Here is an 18,570-nt window from a genome sequence, read left to right as displayed (position 1 = left end):
GCCATCAGAAGCGGGAGGAAAAAATAAAAAGAGGAAACAAGAGATGGAAGAGAATGAAAACTCAGGAGAAGTGGAAAAGGAAAGTTGATTGAAGCAAAGGGGAGCAAAGGAGGCACTATTCATAGAGTAGAGAGAGTGCAAGAGGGAGGAAGTTAAAGAGGAAAAAGAGAGAGAGGGTGAAGAGGTAATTTTCTAAATGGAAACTATAGTGGTGTGATTTATTGACAATATGGCAGCTGTAATACGACCATTACACCAGTGGAGACACAGAGAGGGAGAGGGAATGAAAAAGAGAGGAAAGGGACATAGATACTGTACATGGAGGGCACGAGTAAGAAGTGCAAAGAATAGGTAACTTCAGGTGAAGTTTGCAATCTTATCATTCGCATTAACTGATATAAGGGGATTTTTTTAAAATTCCTACAGCCTTTAGTTAAAATATTTTTTCATTTATATTAAGAAGACAGGAATTTGACTGATTATTACTCTGAGCACAGCCTGCGTTCCCCCTAGCTGCACAGAAAATGGGCAAAAACTTTTATCTGGTAGGACCAAACGGCTTTAAAAAGCCACAAGCCTCTTTAGTAAGCTGCAAAACATAGCTTTTGTTTATCATTAAAGCTTTAAATGCAGGTCAATTTGCGGCACAACAAAAGCTTGTTCACATGACCACTCCACATCATTATAAGCCTCTTAAGAATTAAACCAATGTCTCAATATTGTGCATTTTTTAATTGTCTCCTTTCTGTCCTCTGTCTTCAGCGGAGTGTGGTTCTTCAGTCATGAATAATGAAGGGATACTGCTCTCTCCAAACTACCCAATGAACTACGATAACAACCACGAGTGCATCTACAGCATCCAGGTCACAGATCTTAACGTTTCAGAATATACATGACATGAGTTTTTATTGAGAAAAATAATGGTATTGATCATTGCCTGTGTTTAAGAGATGACAAATGTATTACCAGTCTTCAAACCTTTGTGAGGGTTTGTCACCTGCTATGTGGGTCATTAGTGCTCATTTTGATGTGATGTTGACCTCAGGTTCAAGCTGGGAAAGGAATCAACATCTCTGCAAGAACCTTTCATCTTGCCCAAGGCGATATACTCAAAGTAAACTCACTCACACATACGCATATGTGGTCATTGCTCTTGCCAGATATCAGTGTCAAACACAGCAAAAATAAACGAATTAAATTAGTTCATGCTGCATGTGATGCAATCGGATGTGCATTTTGCTGTTGTTCCAGATTTATGACGGTAAAGACAACACAGCCCATGTTCTCGGAGCATTTACTGGATCATCCATGTTGGGGTTGACGCTCATTTCCACTTCAAACCACCTCTGGTTGGAATTCTACAGCAATGCGGAAAACACAGGAGAAGGATTCAAATTGGTGTACTCAAGTAAGTTAGCAGTGAACACCACTGTTTAGTATAGAGCTAAGGCCTAATCTGTTTCTCCAAGACTTTTTTGAAGATTCATTCAGGAGGTGACAAAAGAACCCAAAAGAACAACATGTAAAGAACTTCAGGTTCCACTTGCCTCAGTTAAGGTCAGAGTTCATGAAATGGGAGTTTTAGAGTGGCATAAGACTTAAGTCAGATTGAGATTCTTCGACATGACCTTAAACAGGCTGTTCATGCTTGTATCTGAATTAAAACAATTCTGCAAAGAGGAGCGGGACAAAGTTTCAAGGCTCACTGCCAGTTATCACAAATGCCTTATTGTACATGATGCTGCCAAAGGTGATATAACCAGTTATTAACTTATTAGGTTTAGCAGACAATTACATTTTCACACAAGGCCAGGCAGGTTTGAAAAATTTTGCTTAATAAATAAATTAGTCATCATTTAAAAAGCACATTTTGTATCGACTCTGCCAGTATCTTTGTCTAATCTTTGATTTTTTTGAATTATCTGGGGCAGATGTAAATGCATTTTAGCAGTATGTCTCAAATTATTAACCAGTTAGATGCCTCATGACACTGCTGATTTCTGATAAATCTAACAGGCTCACTAGAACAGTTTAACTCTAAACGGATGGATGGATCACAGAAGTACATGTGAATTTTCCCACTGAAATGATCAGAAGAAACATGTCGCGTTTGATTAACAAAGCTTTCAGCGTAGGACGAAGTGGTAAAGGTGTGTTTTGATGTTCACCAAAGCACACCCACATTTGGCAGTGCCCTCTTAGACGCACAGTTGGAATTCTAATTGTTTAAATGGTGTCATGAAGGGTGATAGCTTAGTATTATTCGCTTTGAAGTTGTGTTGTCTCTGTAGTGTGTTGGCGCAGAGGATGGCTTACTTAGACCTTTGCTGTTTTCATACTTTTCCAGGTAGAAGTTATTTTGCCATATAAAACAAAGCACATTAGCAGCAGCAATTTTGAGATTGTAGTACTTTGCCTCTGTTTGTTTAGTGTTACATTTGATATAGAGGCTGTAATTCAATAAAACTCCCGAGATGTGGTCGAATGAATAATGCATGGTGGTTTGCTTCCTTATACATATCTAACAAAGAGAGAACAATTTTAGATGGGAAAACTGTTCACACTTCATGTCAGGATGATGACAAATGTGCTATTGTTGCTCAATAGTAAGTATAGCTTTCCAAATAGCCATTTTTTTTAAGGATTTAGACATGCACCTACAGCAGTCTGCCAGGAGATAACTCAAATCCCGGTGCACCTCGTCTTCCAGGTAATGCCGTAGATCAAATCCCGGTTATGGTCTTATAAGGATAAGCTATTTATATACCTATTCATATCTCGCTCTCCAAAACTGCGAACAAATTTTCCGAATATTACCATGGAAACTGAGCTTACACTGACTGTGAAAAACAACATTAAATTGGATAAGGTGTATACATGCTCCAGTATCATTCCTAATAATGGTATGTCTCATGTATCTTTTTCAGTTTTGTTATTAAAACGGGATGAGAGCTTAACAGGATCTGTGATATCAGCATGGTCATAAACAGAATCCTTGAGTGAGCCAGATATTAAGGGAATATTGCTGCGCATCTAAATAAAACTAATTCTGTTTCTCTTGTGGGCCTTGGATATCCCTTAGTGAGTATTTTAAAAAGTACGTACTGTGAAGCTCTTTTGTCTTTTTTATGACTCTTTCTAGGTTTTGAGTTGTCTCATTGTGAAGACCCAGGCGTGCCTCAGTTTGGCTTCAAGGTCAACGACCAAGGTCATTTTTCTGGGAGCAGTATCACATATAGATGTGAGCCTGGTTACACTCTACATGGGGCTTCTACGCTGAAGTGTATGACGGGTGAAAGGAGAGCCTGGGATAACCCTCTGCCTTCTTGTATAGGTACGTCCTTTAGTATCTGAAGCCAATAACACTCTGAAAGAAGGTCTGATGAAAACACACAAACACACACAGAGATTTTTGAAGGCACGCAGAGTCCTGCACAGATGCATTGTGTTTCCGACCTTGAATAACATTCTTTAATAAGCTTGGGAGGGAGAGGTAATTTTATTTCTTAGATTTAAATTGATCTTGTTGCATTTAATGCTGTGTAGTGTGTGTTCCACAGCACTTACTTGAATAGATTCAGAGTTACGCGATAGATGAAAAGTGTGTTGGTATCATTTCAATAAAAAATCAGAGCAGGATCGTTCCAGTGAATAAACGTCAATGTAATTATAAAAGTCTTTACGTCTGTTTATTGTGTTCTTTAGCTGGAATGGCTATTTATCTAGAATTCAGCTAACACACACACACACCTTTAGGTATCAGGAAGCATTATTATACCAGGTTTGCTCTGTAATAGATTAGAAAGTGACTTGCAGTTTTATGCAACATTTGATTGCAGGATGTTAATTCAGTTATCTGGAAGGAAAACAGATGGGGGCCAATTTCCTGTAGAATCACCTTTCTTGATTTTCCCTGGATATCACACGCTGTTGTAGTTTTAAAGTCCCAATGAAAAGCCTATTTATTCGGCATTATACCACCTGGAATCCCTCGGCCCAACTGATGCACTACCTCTTCTGCAGTGGCAGATTTTCTTTCCGTTCCTGGCGGCTGCCCTTATATTCTCCCAGTGCTGTGTTATGTACTCAGACATGCCCCGACATAAAGCACACATAACCTCCAGGCAACTCTCGGCACATAAAGAGCTAAGCGACAAACACTCTGTTGAGAATTTCTTCATAAACTCATTTTATTCAATTTGATTTGGCTTTGTTTAAAAGCATTCTGTGGAGCAAACTCTCCACTTAGTATCGACACATTGCTTAATACTCAATTATGCCATCGTCGCCTTTTTAATTCATTTTCCAAGGTTTCAAACTGATGCAAAACGACAGTCCGAAGTATTGATATCGAGAAGTCGACCGTAGTTTTTCACTGGCTATGCAGTTTCGGGCTTCTCTCGCTTGGAAAATAAACACACACTCACATATTTATCAGTGTACTGGAATGTAATACCTAAAACGCTGTGATTTGAATATTATTTGAACTTAATTCGGATGTGTTGTTATTCTTTCCAGTTAGCACATGGTTGAATGATTGCATCCTCTAATTAAACCCAAACAAATGTTAGGCTTATTTAAAGTGACAAATAGAATGGCTGCTGTTGCTGCTTTGCATGGGAGCTATAAGCATAACAGCCAGTCCAGTGTTTTAGGACCATTTTTTTCCCTTCACTGCTGCCTCTGAACTTTCTGATTTTGGATTCAGACTAATAAGTCTCCCTCCTTCACACTATCAATAATGAAAGACTCATAAAACTACTGGCTGAAATGCTCTGACTTTATATTTTAACAGTGACACGCTGTGACCTCATCTAACCTCCAGTCTTAATATTATATTTCTTCTTCTTATTACTCACAGGTTTTCCTTCTTTACCCCCTTGGTTCTCTCCTTTTCTCTCCCTTTTTCCCTCTCCCTCTCTCTTTCTCCGTCTTTTCTCCTTCCAAACTCTTAATATCGCTCAGATTACACGAGATAATATATTCTAGTGATGAAGGGAGGAGAGCCTGAGGGAGGGGGAACATGGAGAGGGAGGAAAAGCAGAGAGGGGATGAAGATTGTGAAAATATATAACCGAGAGAGACAAAGAGAGAAGGGGGAATTATTTTCTGTTATATAATGTGCTGTGATTTCTTTAGGGAGGAATGCAAGATCAGCACTTTGTGTCTTCTTCCTCCTCTTTTCTCCTCTTCTCTTCATCTCCTGCGTGTGATATAGAGTGAGAAAGGCAGAGAGACTCAGCGGATAAGAGTTAGCTTCTTTCTTTATCCATTTGTCTCCTTGGTGATCGTTTAATCAGTGGCCTCTGAGGTGCACCTACTGGATCTGATTGCCTTGACAAACAATTGCCACAGACAGATAAATGGTTGGCTTGTCACAGCGCACATACACACACATCAACTGGCCATCGGTTGGGCCGCGGTGATTTGTAATGTTGTCACAAAGGCGCTAATCAAAGAGATGTTTACAGTTTGTTTTAAAATAAGTGTGTGTGACGTTATTTATCCCTGTAGCGGAGTGTGGGGGTCGTTTTAAGGGTGAGTCGTCAGGGAGGATCCTTTCCCCCGGATACCCTTTCCCATACGACAATAACCTTCGCTGCACCTGGACCATCGAGGTGGACTCGGGAAATATTGTGAGGTACAGATGATCTCATTAAGGCTTTTGATCGATACGTTAAGCATAGTGTAAACTCAGGTGTGAAGTGAAACATATTCTTGCTTTAATTAAACTTTATTCTTATTTTACAGCCTCCAGTTTCTGGCCTTTGACACTGAAGCCAGCCATGACATGCTGAAGGTTTGGGATGGGCCACCTGAGAATGAAATGTCTTTGGCAGAGCTCAGTGGGTCTCTGCTCCCTGAAGGAATCCACTCGACACTGAACACAGTGACGGTTCAGTTTGAGACTGACTTTTACATCAGCAAGTCTGGATTTGCCATACAGTTTTCTAGTAAGAGATGAAATTAAATCTAACCAGAAAGATATAAAATATAACAGATAGGTATAATTTAGACTACTGTTGTTGTGTCTATGCTCTTCAATGGGTAGTTCCATTAATAATAAAGGGAATAAAAAGCTATAGAATTATGCTGCTTCAAAGACCTTCACCTAACTGGAACAAAATTAACTTACGTAGGACCCATTAGTTAGTGGAAGTGGTGCTGTCTTTATGCGTTGGATTAAAGCATTAGATACCTGGTGTGACACAGTTTTCTGTAATTGCTCCCCTCTTTCTCCTCTATTCCCTGCTTTGTTCCTATCCCCTATCTGTCCAGGCTCAGTAGCTACAGCCTGCAGGGACCCAGGAGTACCGATGAATGGCAGTCGTAGTGGAGATGGCCGTGAGCCGGGGGATTCGGTGTCCTTTCAGTGTGACCCAGGATACGAGCTCCAGGGGGACGACAAAATAACCTGTATACAAGTGGATAACAGATACTACTGGCAGCCCAGCCCACCTGTCTGCATAGGTGAACACTCCAACTTTCATATATTCTATAGGGATGCACAATAAATGTACTGCATATACAGCTGGAGGTATTGTCTCACTCAAGGACACGTGTCTTTGACTTAAAGGAGAGCTGTATAAAAAAGGGCACGCTTTATTCTATTCACATATTTTCATTCTTCTGCTATTTAATGAAGCTTTTCATTCAGTAGCAGTTTTCTCCACACTCTGTTGCATGGTACACAAAGGGTTGTTTTTTTTTATTCTGTATGGTTGAGCTTGAGAGAATATTTAAATGTTATGACATTTCAAGGCTTTGTCAAAATGGATGTCAATCTTGACCTGTGTTCCCACTTTAGCTCCTTGTGGAGGAAATCTAACAGGCTCCAATGGATTTATACTCTCTCCTAACTACCCGCATCCTTACCCTCACTCAAAAGATTGTGACTGGCTCATTGCTGTCAACCCAGACTACGTCCTGTCACTGGCCTTCATCAGGTAACCTACAATGCTACTTTCCAGTTCAGCTCGATTGAGCTTTTTAAAACCTCTTTACTAGACAAATGTTACTGCCGAGTGAAATGTGAAATGGAATGACAGTAGACTAAAAGCCTGTCCAAGCTGAGCTGGCTCCATTTGAAGACTGAAAACCTGGATATCCTTTTTTGCTGGCAGTAAGTTCTAATACTAAATTTTCTGGCAATCATTTCAATTTGGACAAAGTGTTGGAGAAATAGACCAAAAGACTCTTTTGTATTGGGTTGGTGAAAATTACAATTTTTAGGGTATTTTTCCTGCAGGTAAACGAGAGTAAAGTGAAATAATCAACCTCGTTTTTGCTTTGTGCAAGATTGAAAACCATGTAAAATTATAACTTTTTTTCAAGAAGTGGGAACTTCTGCCTTTAAGTGCTTTGGAAATCTATTGAGCTTTCACCACTTTCAAAAGCTGTGCTTGCTTTGTGGTACGAATCACAAACAAAACAACTCTAAAAACCACTGAATTCATGTTGGATACTTTGTCCTTGAATTTTTGTTGACTTTCTTTCTCTTCCTTATTTGTCTCTGTCTTCCTCTACCTTTAGTTTCAACATTGAGCCAAACTATGATTTCCTGTACATCTACGACGGTCCGGATAGCAACAGTCCTCTCATTGGTAGCTTCCAGGACAGCAAACTCCCAGAGCGGATAGAGAGCAGTTCAAATACAATGCTTTTAGCGTTCCGTAGTGATGGATCGGTTTCTTACACTGGATTTCACCTGGAATACAAAGGTATAATGGTCTGCTAACAGTACCACATCTCTCATTTAAATTGAATTATTACTGAATCAGGCAGCACCTAAAACTACACTTTGCATTCTCACAGAGGTCATATTAATAACACAGGCAAGTTTTGATAAAGTGTAATAGGCAAAGAAATTTGAAGTATAATCACATTTAAAGAAGAGAAAGGAGTGCATTTTTTTCCTGAAACATTTAATAGTTTATAATACCGTGCAATAGTCTTGGGTCACCTCTCATTTCTTTGTATTTTACTTTTATTTAGGTAAATCTATGAAAAATGCCAAAGATAACATAGTTTGACAGGCATAAAATAGTATTTTTGCACCAGCTAGGTGATTCTCAAAGAGCTGTTTGATCAAAACTTGACATGTCTTGTAGTGTGTCCTTAAAAATTGAGGAAAGTGGACAAAGGCCTGAAACAGAAACCGGGAGATGCATCTGGCCCTTCACTCCTACTCCTACTGGCCAAAGCATGATCAGAAATGGTCTCAGTGGAAGGGTGGCTGTCAAGCATATGTCAGACCTGCACTGAAAATCAGTGGCAACAGGTCTTATTGTGAATTTTTGATTTGCATCATTATCAATGTGTGCCGACAAGCTAAGAAGAAAGATACAACAGTGAGTGCCTAGAGTCATCTGTAAAACACAGTGGAGGTTCTGTCATGGTTTGGAGCTGCATTTCAGCCATGGGTTGGCCTCCCCAGAGCTCAGACCTCAACAATATTGAGGCAGAGTGGGAAAATCTTGGAGAGAACAAAAGTTAGACAACACCTGCAGAAGGCCTTCAAGTGTCCTTCAAGAGTACTATTCCTCAGAACAACTCAAAGAAATTACAAGAAAGCTTCCCTAAGAGAGTTGGGGCTGTGTTGAAGAATAGTTGGGGTCACGTCAAAATTTGACTTTCAAGCTTGTTAGAATCGTACAAACCATGTTTCCATGTTTGCATGCTCCAATAAATTCTGCACCAATCTCCAATTTTCATAGAACAATATACACAAATGGAAGTGGCTTAAGACTTTTGCACACTACAGTACATTTTCCTAACTATATATCACTTTTAAATATGGCCACTACATATAGAGTCAGTCTTAAGTTATTATGTTCTTCTCTGTTTTAAGGATACAAACAAGGAAAGTTGAAACATTTCAACCGCAAGGTTTTTTTTATAGCCATTTTTTTATTATTGATGTTGAAAAATAATTTTGAATCTTTAAATCACCTCCGCTTGATGTTGTTTTCTGTCATTTGTGTTTTTCATAAAGAAAGCAGTTTGGGAAATTACTCCAAGATTTCCACAGTAAACATAATAGAAACTCATGATGACACAATTTCAGCAGAATATAACGACAATATTTTCTTTTACCTCACACTAAGACCACTCACACTTTGGTGTATATACATGTGTACCATGCTAAATTCAGGATGAAAGAGAATTATTGCTCTCTACATAAAGTGCCCGTTGAATCAGTGTCTGTTGAAATAGTCTGTCAAGGAGGTGTGAGTTTGATTCATTTGCACAAAAGAGTCAACACTGACTTTGCATGGACTGAGAAATTAAGTCTTAAGTTGATGCGGGTGGCCACTAATCTTTCGGGAGGAGGGCCAAGGCCATAATTTACAAGGTTCATGTAGCACACAAAAGCCGGGGGATGAAGTTATCGTTCTTGCTCCATCTTGGCAAAGACAGCTAAGTCAAACAGACTGTTACAAAGGCCAACGGAATGCCTGCCTCATTTGATTATTGCAAGAGACTTAGTTATTATTAATTTGCCCTATTATTCATGTGTGCCTGTCACTTTTCCTTTGCCTCATGTTCTCTCTAACTCACACTTTTTTTTCCTTTACTCCATCTAGCCAAGCTGAGGGAATCTTGTTTCGACCCAGGTGTGGTTCTGAATGGGACCAGGCTGGGATCTGATTATAAGCTGGGTTCGACGGTCACCTTCTACTGTGAAGCAGGATATGTACTGCAGGTACAACCACTCGGATGACTGAGGGGTTGACTGAATTTGGGATTTTGGTATTTGAGTAGCTGTTTCTTAGGTTGCTGGATGGATTGCTCATTGGTTTGTTGAATGGCTGGGCGGGTAGAAATTTATCAGACAGGGTGTTGGTTGGCTGGTTAATTAGTTACGTGGACTGGTTTTCTTACATTTTCCTTTTTGTCTGTTTACAGGGCTATTCTACTCTGACATGCAGTATGGGTGATGATGGCAGACCTGGATGGAACAGGGCATTACCTAGCTGTCAAGGTAAAAAAAACCCACATATGTCACTTACTCTATTTAAGTAGAATTTACTTGTATGGAATTCATTGTCACTGCTATCTGTTTGTGCACACGTCTGAATCTCCAGCCCCGTGTGGAAGTCGTTCTACGGGATCAGAAGGGACTGTTTTATCTCCAAATTTCCCGAGAAACTACACCTCCGGACAGACCTGCATCTACTCTATATCCGTACCAAGAGAGTTTGGTGAGCTCAACAACCTATGCAGTACATCGTAGACATGCAGCTGTGTTCAGCTTTGAAAGTTAAACATGTGGCCACAAGTTTCTTTTCAAATAATTATTATATTGCTTTTTTTTTTTACGCTGAAAAAGAGCAGCATTAAATCTTTTCAGATTTATTGCGGGAATCTCGTGGTGCCCTCTGAAAAGCTTCCTCAGTGTTTTGAAAACACGCAGAAACATCAGTTATATTACAAGTGATAAGAAATATGCTTTCTAGCCATTAATTTGTCTCCAGGCCTGAGTTTCATAATTGTAGTGACATTTAGAGATGAGACTGCCACATTTGACTGGTGATCTCAAAGCCAGACATAAATAAGGATATGAATATTATAGCAGATTCTTCATGTTACAGTGAGGCTGTGCTGAGAGGGTGATCATTAGAGAGGGTGATCATTAGAGGGGGGGGGGGGGGGGGGGGGGGGTTTAAAAGGCTTCTGCTGGGAAATAATCTGTAAAGAATTCCTTATTGTTGCCACAGCTGTTAAGAGATTTGTCTGGAATATTTTGGTATATTCATATCACTCAAAATTCAAGCTGAATACAGAATTGCATTTTAATGTATTCTAGTGCGACTCTAATCTACACATGTCAGTGGAGCATCACTGTATTTAACAGCTCTGGAGAGAGCCTGCAAGTGGACACCAAGTTAGATTTGTGTTGTCGAAGTAAGAATGCCATCAATGTGGAGATGGACAACATATATTTGTGCCTACAATATCAGTTTACAACATCATAAATGAACAACATTGTTGACTGATTATTAGAACTATTTGCTCATTGAATGTGAATTAAGCTTTAATAAACAATCAGTAATTGGTGGGTTATGTCCAATTATGCCCTGGTGGTGTTATGAATAAATCTCAGCTCTCCCTAAGGCCATGGATGGTTGATGTCTCATTATATTTGCGCTTTTGGATTTTCGCCTCTGTGTAGAAATCCTGAGTGAGAGGAGCTAACATTTGGTTGGTCTGCGTGTTGTATAAGACACACAGAGAGAGCCTTCCCAAAAACTCCCACACAGAGTGAAAAGACAGATTGTTTTGTTAAGTTGCAGCACTGCCCATAATTTTTAAGCAGCTGTCATTCTTGTGTAAAATATCTTGTTTTTAATTACAGCAATTGAATGGGCCGGGCTGGAGGTTGCAGCAGCCCTGCTGTTTGAACTGTCAGGCGATCGGAGATGTAGGAATCGAAAAAAAACTCGGCTGGTTAATGGTCGATGAGGTTTCTCCCTTCGTGCAAATGCCTCTTTCAGTTTTACCAGCACGTAGGGAAAACCCTGGGCATATGTCCCGTTGGAGATGCTATACCTCCTGTTGGATGATTATGTGGCAGAGGACACCCACTCAGGCAACTCGTCAGTAGGCACGGGAGCTCCACAGGGATCAGCGCCCAGTTTTCTCTCCAACTGATGTTAGGAAGTAAAGAGACCTTTCAAATGAACAGTCAAACATTTAAAATCACCTGATTTTAAATTCAGTGGATCAGTTCAGACTTTGGTGGACTCTAAGAACTAGATGGCTGACCCGATCTCTAGGGTCTATATGATTTTACATGCAGAGGCGTTTCTCTAACAGAGAGCGATGAGGTTAACATAGCAAAGGACAACACTGCTGTGATCATTAATTCCTTTGTGTCTGTGAATGTCTGTGACTTTGTGTGTGCTTTTTTATTAGTACCGCTGAGGTGTGTTAGCTATTCCCTGTGTGCCATCATACTTTATGAATTCATGAATCTGTGTGCAAATGTTGACGAATGTACCCTGTATTTTGAAACAGTTCCAGGTGCGAACTCCTCTGCCTGCTGTGCAGTATGTCAATATCACAGCAAGGAATGAGGGAAACTCTAATCGCTCTGATTTCCTAAAAATCCTTACATAGTGGGCAGCGATGTCTGCAGGCAGGCAGAAACCGTGACAGGCCAATAAAACATGACAATAAGAGGGTAGTTTACCATATAAAGCTAAACACTTTCTTAATGATTTGTTTTAATTCCCTTTTTGACTGTGGGAAAAATTCGGTGGCGACTGAAAATCCATCGTTTCCGTCCTGCTTTGCTTGTCAATAAAATAACATGAGAATTTTCACGAAAGCACAGAGGATCGTTTGTGAGCCAGAGCTATGTTTCCGCAAAATGTGACTGAAACCTTAAAAGAGATCCTCAGAGAGAGGCAGCCTTGTATAAATTGACCAGTGACCTTCTTATACCAGCATATCCTTGGCAATGTTCAGATTTAATCCTTAACACCTCAGCCTTTGGGGCCAAAGTGAGAGCAAGGCGGGGTGTGGAGGTGATATATATGTGCATGTGTGCAGTGAGTGGAAGAGAAAGCTCCAAATAGGTGTAATTTATCCCAGAGGACATTTTTTTTTAGATAGGACATGTGCTTCGAACAATAAAACTACACCTACCAATTTGCATCTTCAGGTTACTAATGATTGGTTTGATGGTACAGTGATCATTCGAGACAGAACAAATTGTACCTGTTTGAGAAAATACTGAACCTCAGCCCTCTGGGGACTGTCTAATGCTACCTGCCGGTACAGCTGCACTCTGAAATTTAATCTTTTGTTACTGTATGGAAGTATTGGGTGTATTTCCTTCCTCCTTTCCTACACATCTGTCTTCCAGCAGTAGCATGTCATTAATTGCCAAGTCCCTGCAGGTGTTCCTCTCAAGGAAACGTGATTGGATCAGTTTCAGTGTGTGAGTGGCACTTCAGAGTTGAAAGGTTACCGCCTTTGTTATATGGCTTTCACTCAAATTTGCAATACAGAAGAAAGGACAGAAAAGCGTCTTGCTCTGCTAGCGTACGTTACCGAATCCAAGTCGGTCTTTGCAAGATTAGCATCTCCCGCTAGCTAACAACACTGATACACTGTTGCCAATTAATGAGGAGAAGGGTGTGGGTGGCGGGGTGGTGGTGTTGACTGCTGCATGATGAAGGCAAGGTAGCGTTTTGACTAATAAGTGTTATATAATTTTATACCAATAGTTGGCCTCAAATAGAAGGTGACACTGCAGCTTAATAACATTTAAATTAGGTATTACAGGTTAATTTTATCATTGGAAGGTCAGCAGCAGACAGTGGCATGGAATAATAATTTGTTGCCATTCAGTTGCGGTTAATTCATCTCTTTCTCTCTTTTCTCCCCCATTTTTACCTCCAGTTCTCTTCGGCCAGTTTGTGTTGTTCCAGACGTCTCTTAATGACGTGGTGGAGATCTATGACGGACCCACTCAACAAAACACACTCTTGTCTTCTCTCTCTGGGTCACACTCTGGTAAGGATGGTTGATTTTAATTGTGGATAGTTGAACAGATGACAGTCACTCAGCCTCATAACGTGTTGTTGCTTCCACTTCATCTCTAGGTGAATCTCTCCCTCTGAGTTCAGGAAACCAGATTACAATAAAGTTCACCACAGTTGGACCAGAAACCGCTAAGGGATTTCATTTTGTCTACCAAGGTCATTATTGATATTATTATTGCCATTTCTATTATAATTTTGAGCAATTTTTTATTACTATGCATTTATTACCATGCATTACTGCATTGTTTGCTACTTTTTCAGTTAAACAGAACATTTTGATTGTACACATCATCTTGAGTATGCGTTTTCTCGCCCTTTGTTACATTTATTTAAAGAACATTTTAATTTGAAATTTTAAATATGTTTCCCAAAATTGTCTAAATATGCAGGGACAGTGACACACTTCAGTTTATTCACTGGGGCACTTTCTTTTTTTTCTCCTTTAGCTGTACCCCGGACTAGCTCCACCCAGTGCAGTTCAGTCCCCGAGCCACGCTTCGGGAAACGTCTCGGTAATGACTTTGCAGTCGGCGCCTTGGTGCAATTTGAGTGCAACCCCGGTTACACATTGCATGGCTCTACTGCCATTCGCTGTGAGAGTGTACCGGACAACCTGGCGCAATGGAATGACACTTTGCCAACATGTATAGGTAAATATGAATCTGACAATCAGACACAGGACAGAAGGGTTTGTTTATCTATTTCTGAATGCAGTATTAGCATGATTGCACAGTAGATGCTCATAACTGAAAAACAATTTAAAACAAATACAAACAACTGCAATCCATATGCACTCTAGTCATATATGTTATCCAGATAGGCTCTTTGGTATCTCTTTCTGTAACGGGCATGGCTGGCATGGCTCACTTTCTCTTGCTTTCCTGTAATTTGTCTACAAAGTGTTGTTTTAACCTCTGGTTTTTTTCTCTCCTTTCTCCTCTGCTATGCTCTGTGTACTCACCCCTCTCTCTCCCAGTTCCCTGTGGGGGCGTATTGACCTCTCGCCGTGGGACTATCCTGTCGCCTGGCTACCCAGAGCCATATGACAACAACCAGAATTGTGTTTGGAAGGTCTCTGTCCCAGAAGGAGCTGGAATACAGGTAGCAACTGTCACATGCTGCTTCCTGGCTGACCTATGTATCATTGGCTTAAAAGCTGAGCAGGCAGGATCTCGGGGAAGATAAGATATTATTAGAAGGATGAATGGATGGATGGTTTCTGAGAGAGGGGCCATCCAGAGATAACTAGATAGGATCTAATCATGAAAGATAAGGCCTGATTGCATGTAAGCTAAACTGCTATCACAGACAAAATACAAAGGCAAAGATGCCTTTTACACAAGGTGCAGTCCCTTGAAATGACAGGCACCTCAAAGTGTTTGTAAATCCCTTTGATTCCTTTCCTTCCAGCCTTTGATTTAAAAGTAGAATGATAATTGTTTTTGAAGCTGCTCCGTCTCAGTAGATTGTTTTGTGAAGCATTTAGATTAAAAACAGTATGTGTGGGTTTTAATTCTGTCAATTTAAGCTTAATAAACTGTTGAACATTGTACCAAATGCAGTTTCATAGCAATCTGGGAAATTTTACTAAAGACAGACTAAAAAAATCTAAGAATCACTTCTGTTTTCTTTATTTCTCTCTCTCCAGATACAAGTCGTGAGTTTTGCCACTGAGCATAACTGGGACTCTTTGGATTTTTACGACGGTGCTGACAACCATGCACCAAGACTGGGAAGCTACTCTGGTAAACTTTTTTCCATCATTTTTTATGGTGTTACTCAAGTAGAACTCTATAGTGCTGGGAATAGTTCAATATTAAATGCACTAGAAGTGACATACTCGAAGAAAATATGGGAATTTAAGATTACAATAATGTACAAGGTACATGCATGAGAGCCCACAGTTACGCTATTTAGTCTAAAAGGAGTGCAGTCCAACTTGTGTGAGATTTATTGAATTTGTATATATTTAGTGGATAACAATACTGCATTTTCTAGCACAGTACACCAGTAACCATCAAACAACCTATTTCTGATTCCCAGTTTTGCATCATTGAAGATCTATAGTGGGCTGGGAAATGGTTACTAAGGCATTATATATATTAAGGTTTATAGTGCTCTTATGGAAGTAAGTTTGATACCAAGCAATTGAGTTTTCAATTAGAGATTGTTATGCTGTTTATCAAATGCTTCAGATAATTTCAGGAAGCTTTTCATTCCACCGATAACGAAACAATAAGAAGTGGATTGTATCTTAGGCTGATCACAGCCAGTCTTGACAGTTAAATAAATAAAATGTGAAATCTGCTCATGTGGCTCCCTGCAATTTGAGTTAAGCTGGATGCATTTAGCGTCTCAGCAGGAGCTGAGTTACATACCCAGCAAGGCCTGTGTCAAAAATCTCCTTTGAAAGATATGTAAAAAATATCTTTTGCAAAACTAATTGATCCTCTTACAGCCAAATTTCCCGCTAGGAGTAAAGATGGTCTGTCAAACTCAGTATTAATGGAATTATTAATATTTGTTATTGGTCCCAAAATTTACTGCACTGTGCTGTTAGCGAAACCTTTAAGATAACTATTCTGCACTAATGATTTTCTTATCTTGTCTAAATGATGATATTTGTTTTTCTGCTTCAGTGAAAAGCAACAGTGTTATGTGAGTCATAAATCTGTTTTGGGGGCTTACAGAACTCCTCTGTGTTGGATATTTGTTTTTGGTCTATATCTTTTTACTTATTTGAGCTGCTACTAAGTCCTGATGTGCTAAATAGAGGACACGCTGGGCTTTCCATTGATATCTCATGTGTTTGGGTGGCTTCTTTTAGCTGCAAAGAGGAAGGAAATCACACAAGAAGTTCAATGGGAAAATTCCCTTTTCCTCAGTTCTCAGGAGGATATACAAACTTAATGCTCTCACTATTTGTGTTTTATACAAAATTGTTGATTTTCACTTGTACCTGCCATATAATTATCTGAAACAGTAAGCGGGTCCGATGCAGCTGCTCTACATTGCCTCATGCTACATGCATACCAGAGGAAACTGTGGCTAGAGACTGCAAAACGTCAAATTATTCTAACTGTGTCCAATGAACTTGCGTTCTTGTTGCTTTTAAAATGGCTGCTTTAAACACAGGGACCAGATCTGCGAACACTTGCTGTCAGTTGTGTCAAAATGGACAGAAAGACAAGAAAGCGATTAGCTGTGTAAATTATTCGCAGACATCCTGCGTTAAAAAAAAATTCCCAGTCACTGCTTACATTCAGGGTCCTGACAGAACCTCATAGTTTCAAAACAGAAATTCAGAAATTGCCCCACAAATAGTGACGCAGTTGCTGGAGGACAGCGATTTAACTGCAGAATGACACAGGTGCACAACAACCCGCATTTTATTCAGTTCATTTCAATTTATATTTACTTATATAGCACCAAATCACAACAACAGTTGCCTCAAGGCATGTTTTAAGGTAAAGACCCTTCAATAATAAAGTGCTTTGCTGACAGTGGGAAGGAAAAACTCCCTTTTAACTGGAAGAAACCTTTGGAATAACCAAGCTCAGGGAGAGGCACTGGTTAGAGGTGAGGGGAGGAAGACAAGACAAAGTTAGGGTGTGGAGAAGAGCCAGAGATTAAGAATAACAATGATTAAATCCAGAGTGACATTTATATAGGAACATAAGCAGAATACAACCAGTTAGCAGCTGAGTTGAGACTTCTGTAACAAACCGATAAATGGCATCTGAGTCAGACCACACAGGTTGCGCTCCACCAGATGACCTGTGCAATCAGAAGTGGCCACCAAGTTTTGGATGCAACATTCTCAAACTCTGGGTGACCGATTCTTTGAAGGAACCACTTGGAAGTGCAAAGAAATGCATTTTCAGTGCAATCCCTGGGCAAGTACCAGTTTTTCGTAGCTGCAAGAAGGTTGCTGTCCTATTTTCACTCTAGTGTGACTAAGCCATAAAATGGAAATTCCCTCCAATTTCCCAGCACCTCATGTTCAACCAAAATGTCTGTTCAGTTTGGATTTAACCTGTATTCCAGATTTACTTTTTCATATAATTCAGACCACTGCCCAAAGGAGAAGTCATAATCTCCTCAGGAAACCTATACTGCTTTTAGGGAAGCAAAGTCATCTGGGTGCCTCCTAGTTGTATTAAATAATCTATGAGAGGACTTGACATCTTTATAGTAAGCTAGTTTAGAGATTATATGGAACACAATTAGAATAACATTATTCTATCTGGATTTCATGTAAAAATATAATTAATGAATAAATCTTTGTAGGGAAAAGATGGACCTTTTTTTTTTTATTAGGGTTAATTACAACTCTTAATTAATACTGTCATCCATCCTCAAATAACTGTGATAGTTAAATCAATGCAGTTAATTATTTTGGCATCAATCAGGAATTATTATTATGGGAAAAAAGCACTTTTTATTTTCCGTCATGATAATGAATGATAATGTAAAAACAACAACAGGGGGGCTGCAGACTATTCAGCAATGTGCTAATTATTTTCCCTCACAACAGGCAACCAATAACATCTACTGACCCGTTTCACTGCTGATCTGTCTCTGTTTCTGGCACACCTGCCAGCGAGCACAACACAATGCAAATCGAGCCTTTTTTTATTCTGAAGTGGCGATTGCGAAATATAAATCCACAAGTAGCTTATATCAGGAAATGTTGTTACCACTGTTGCATCTTGAAGCATGCCAAGAAAAATAAATGGCATTTCTGCTAATAAGGAGACTGGAGTATGCTCATATTCCTTTGCATAAAAGATCATCTAATACGTTATTTTGAAGGGCCGTGATTATACTGACGTGCTGTGCCAGCTTTGCTTCAGTATTGCATCCCCATTTTCTTTTTTAACTTTGTACTCTCCCCTGCCACGCTAAGTAGGTCAAACCAACATTTGAAAAGTGGTTTCAAATAAAACAGATGTCTCAAATAAAAGTAATTCCCTTCTCCCTCCTTCGAGAGCACTTCACTAACAAAAAAAGT

The 18,570-nt window shown here is 39.7% G+C and overlaps 1 protein-coding gene across 6 annotated transcripts in view; it reads left to right on the top strand.

The window, feature by feature from the left end:
- LOC146362952 (CUB and sushi domain-containing protein 3-like) overlaps positions 1–18,570 on the top strand; it is a 388,582-nt gene that overhangs the window by 312,922 nt on the left and 57,090 nt on the right. For all 6 annotated transcript variants that reach the window (XM_084918660.1, XM_084918664.1, XM_084918663.1 and 3 more), the window contains 17 exons: positions 763–863; positions 1,046–1,114; positions 1,252–1,408; positions 3,143–3,334; positions 5,515–5,641; positions 5,752–5,954; positions 6,280–6,471; positions 6,809–6,947; positions 7,534–7,721; positions 9,588–9,706; positions 9,910–9,985; positions 10,089–10,205; positions 13,414–13,527; positions 13,617–13,712; positions 14,003–14,206; positions 14,533–14,657; positions 15,205–15,301. In XM_084918660.1, the coding sequence (XP_084774786.1) occupies positions 763–863; positions 1,046–1,114; positions 1,252–1,408; positions 3,143–3,334; positions 5,515–5,641; positions 5,752–5,954; positions 6,280–6,471; positions 6,809–6,947; positions 7,534–7,721; positions 9,588–9,706; positions 9,910–9,985; positions 10,089–10,205; positions 13,414–13,527; positions 13,617–13,712; positions 14,003–14,206; positions 14,533–14,657; positions 15,205–15,301 (2,316 nt within the window). The remainder of the gene's footprint in view (positions 1–762; positions 864–1,045; positions 1,115–1,251; positions 1,409–3,142; positions 3,335–5,514; positions 5,642–5,751; positions 5,955–6,279; positions 6,472–6,808; positions 6,948–7,533; positions 7,722–9,587; positions 9,707–9,909; positions 9,986–10,088; positions 10,206–13,413; positions 13,528–13,616; positions 13,713–14,002; positions 14,207–14,532; positions 14,658–15,204; positions 15,302–18,570) is intronic.

The sequence above is a fragment of the Perissodus microlepis genome, chromosome 22 (assembly GCF_051167445.1).
Source record: "Perissodus microlepis isolate ML-2025 ecotype Zambia chromosome 22, ASM5116744v1, whole genome shotgun sequence".
NCBI classification, from domain to species: domain Eukaryota; kingdom Metazoa; phylum Chordata; class Actinopteri; order Cichliformes; family Cichlidae; genus Perissodus; species Perissodus microlepis.
The sequence above is the reverse complement of the archived record's forward strand: the minus strand, read 5'-3'. Positions and strand labels throughout refer to the sequence as shown.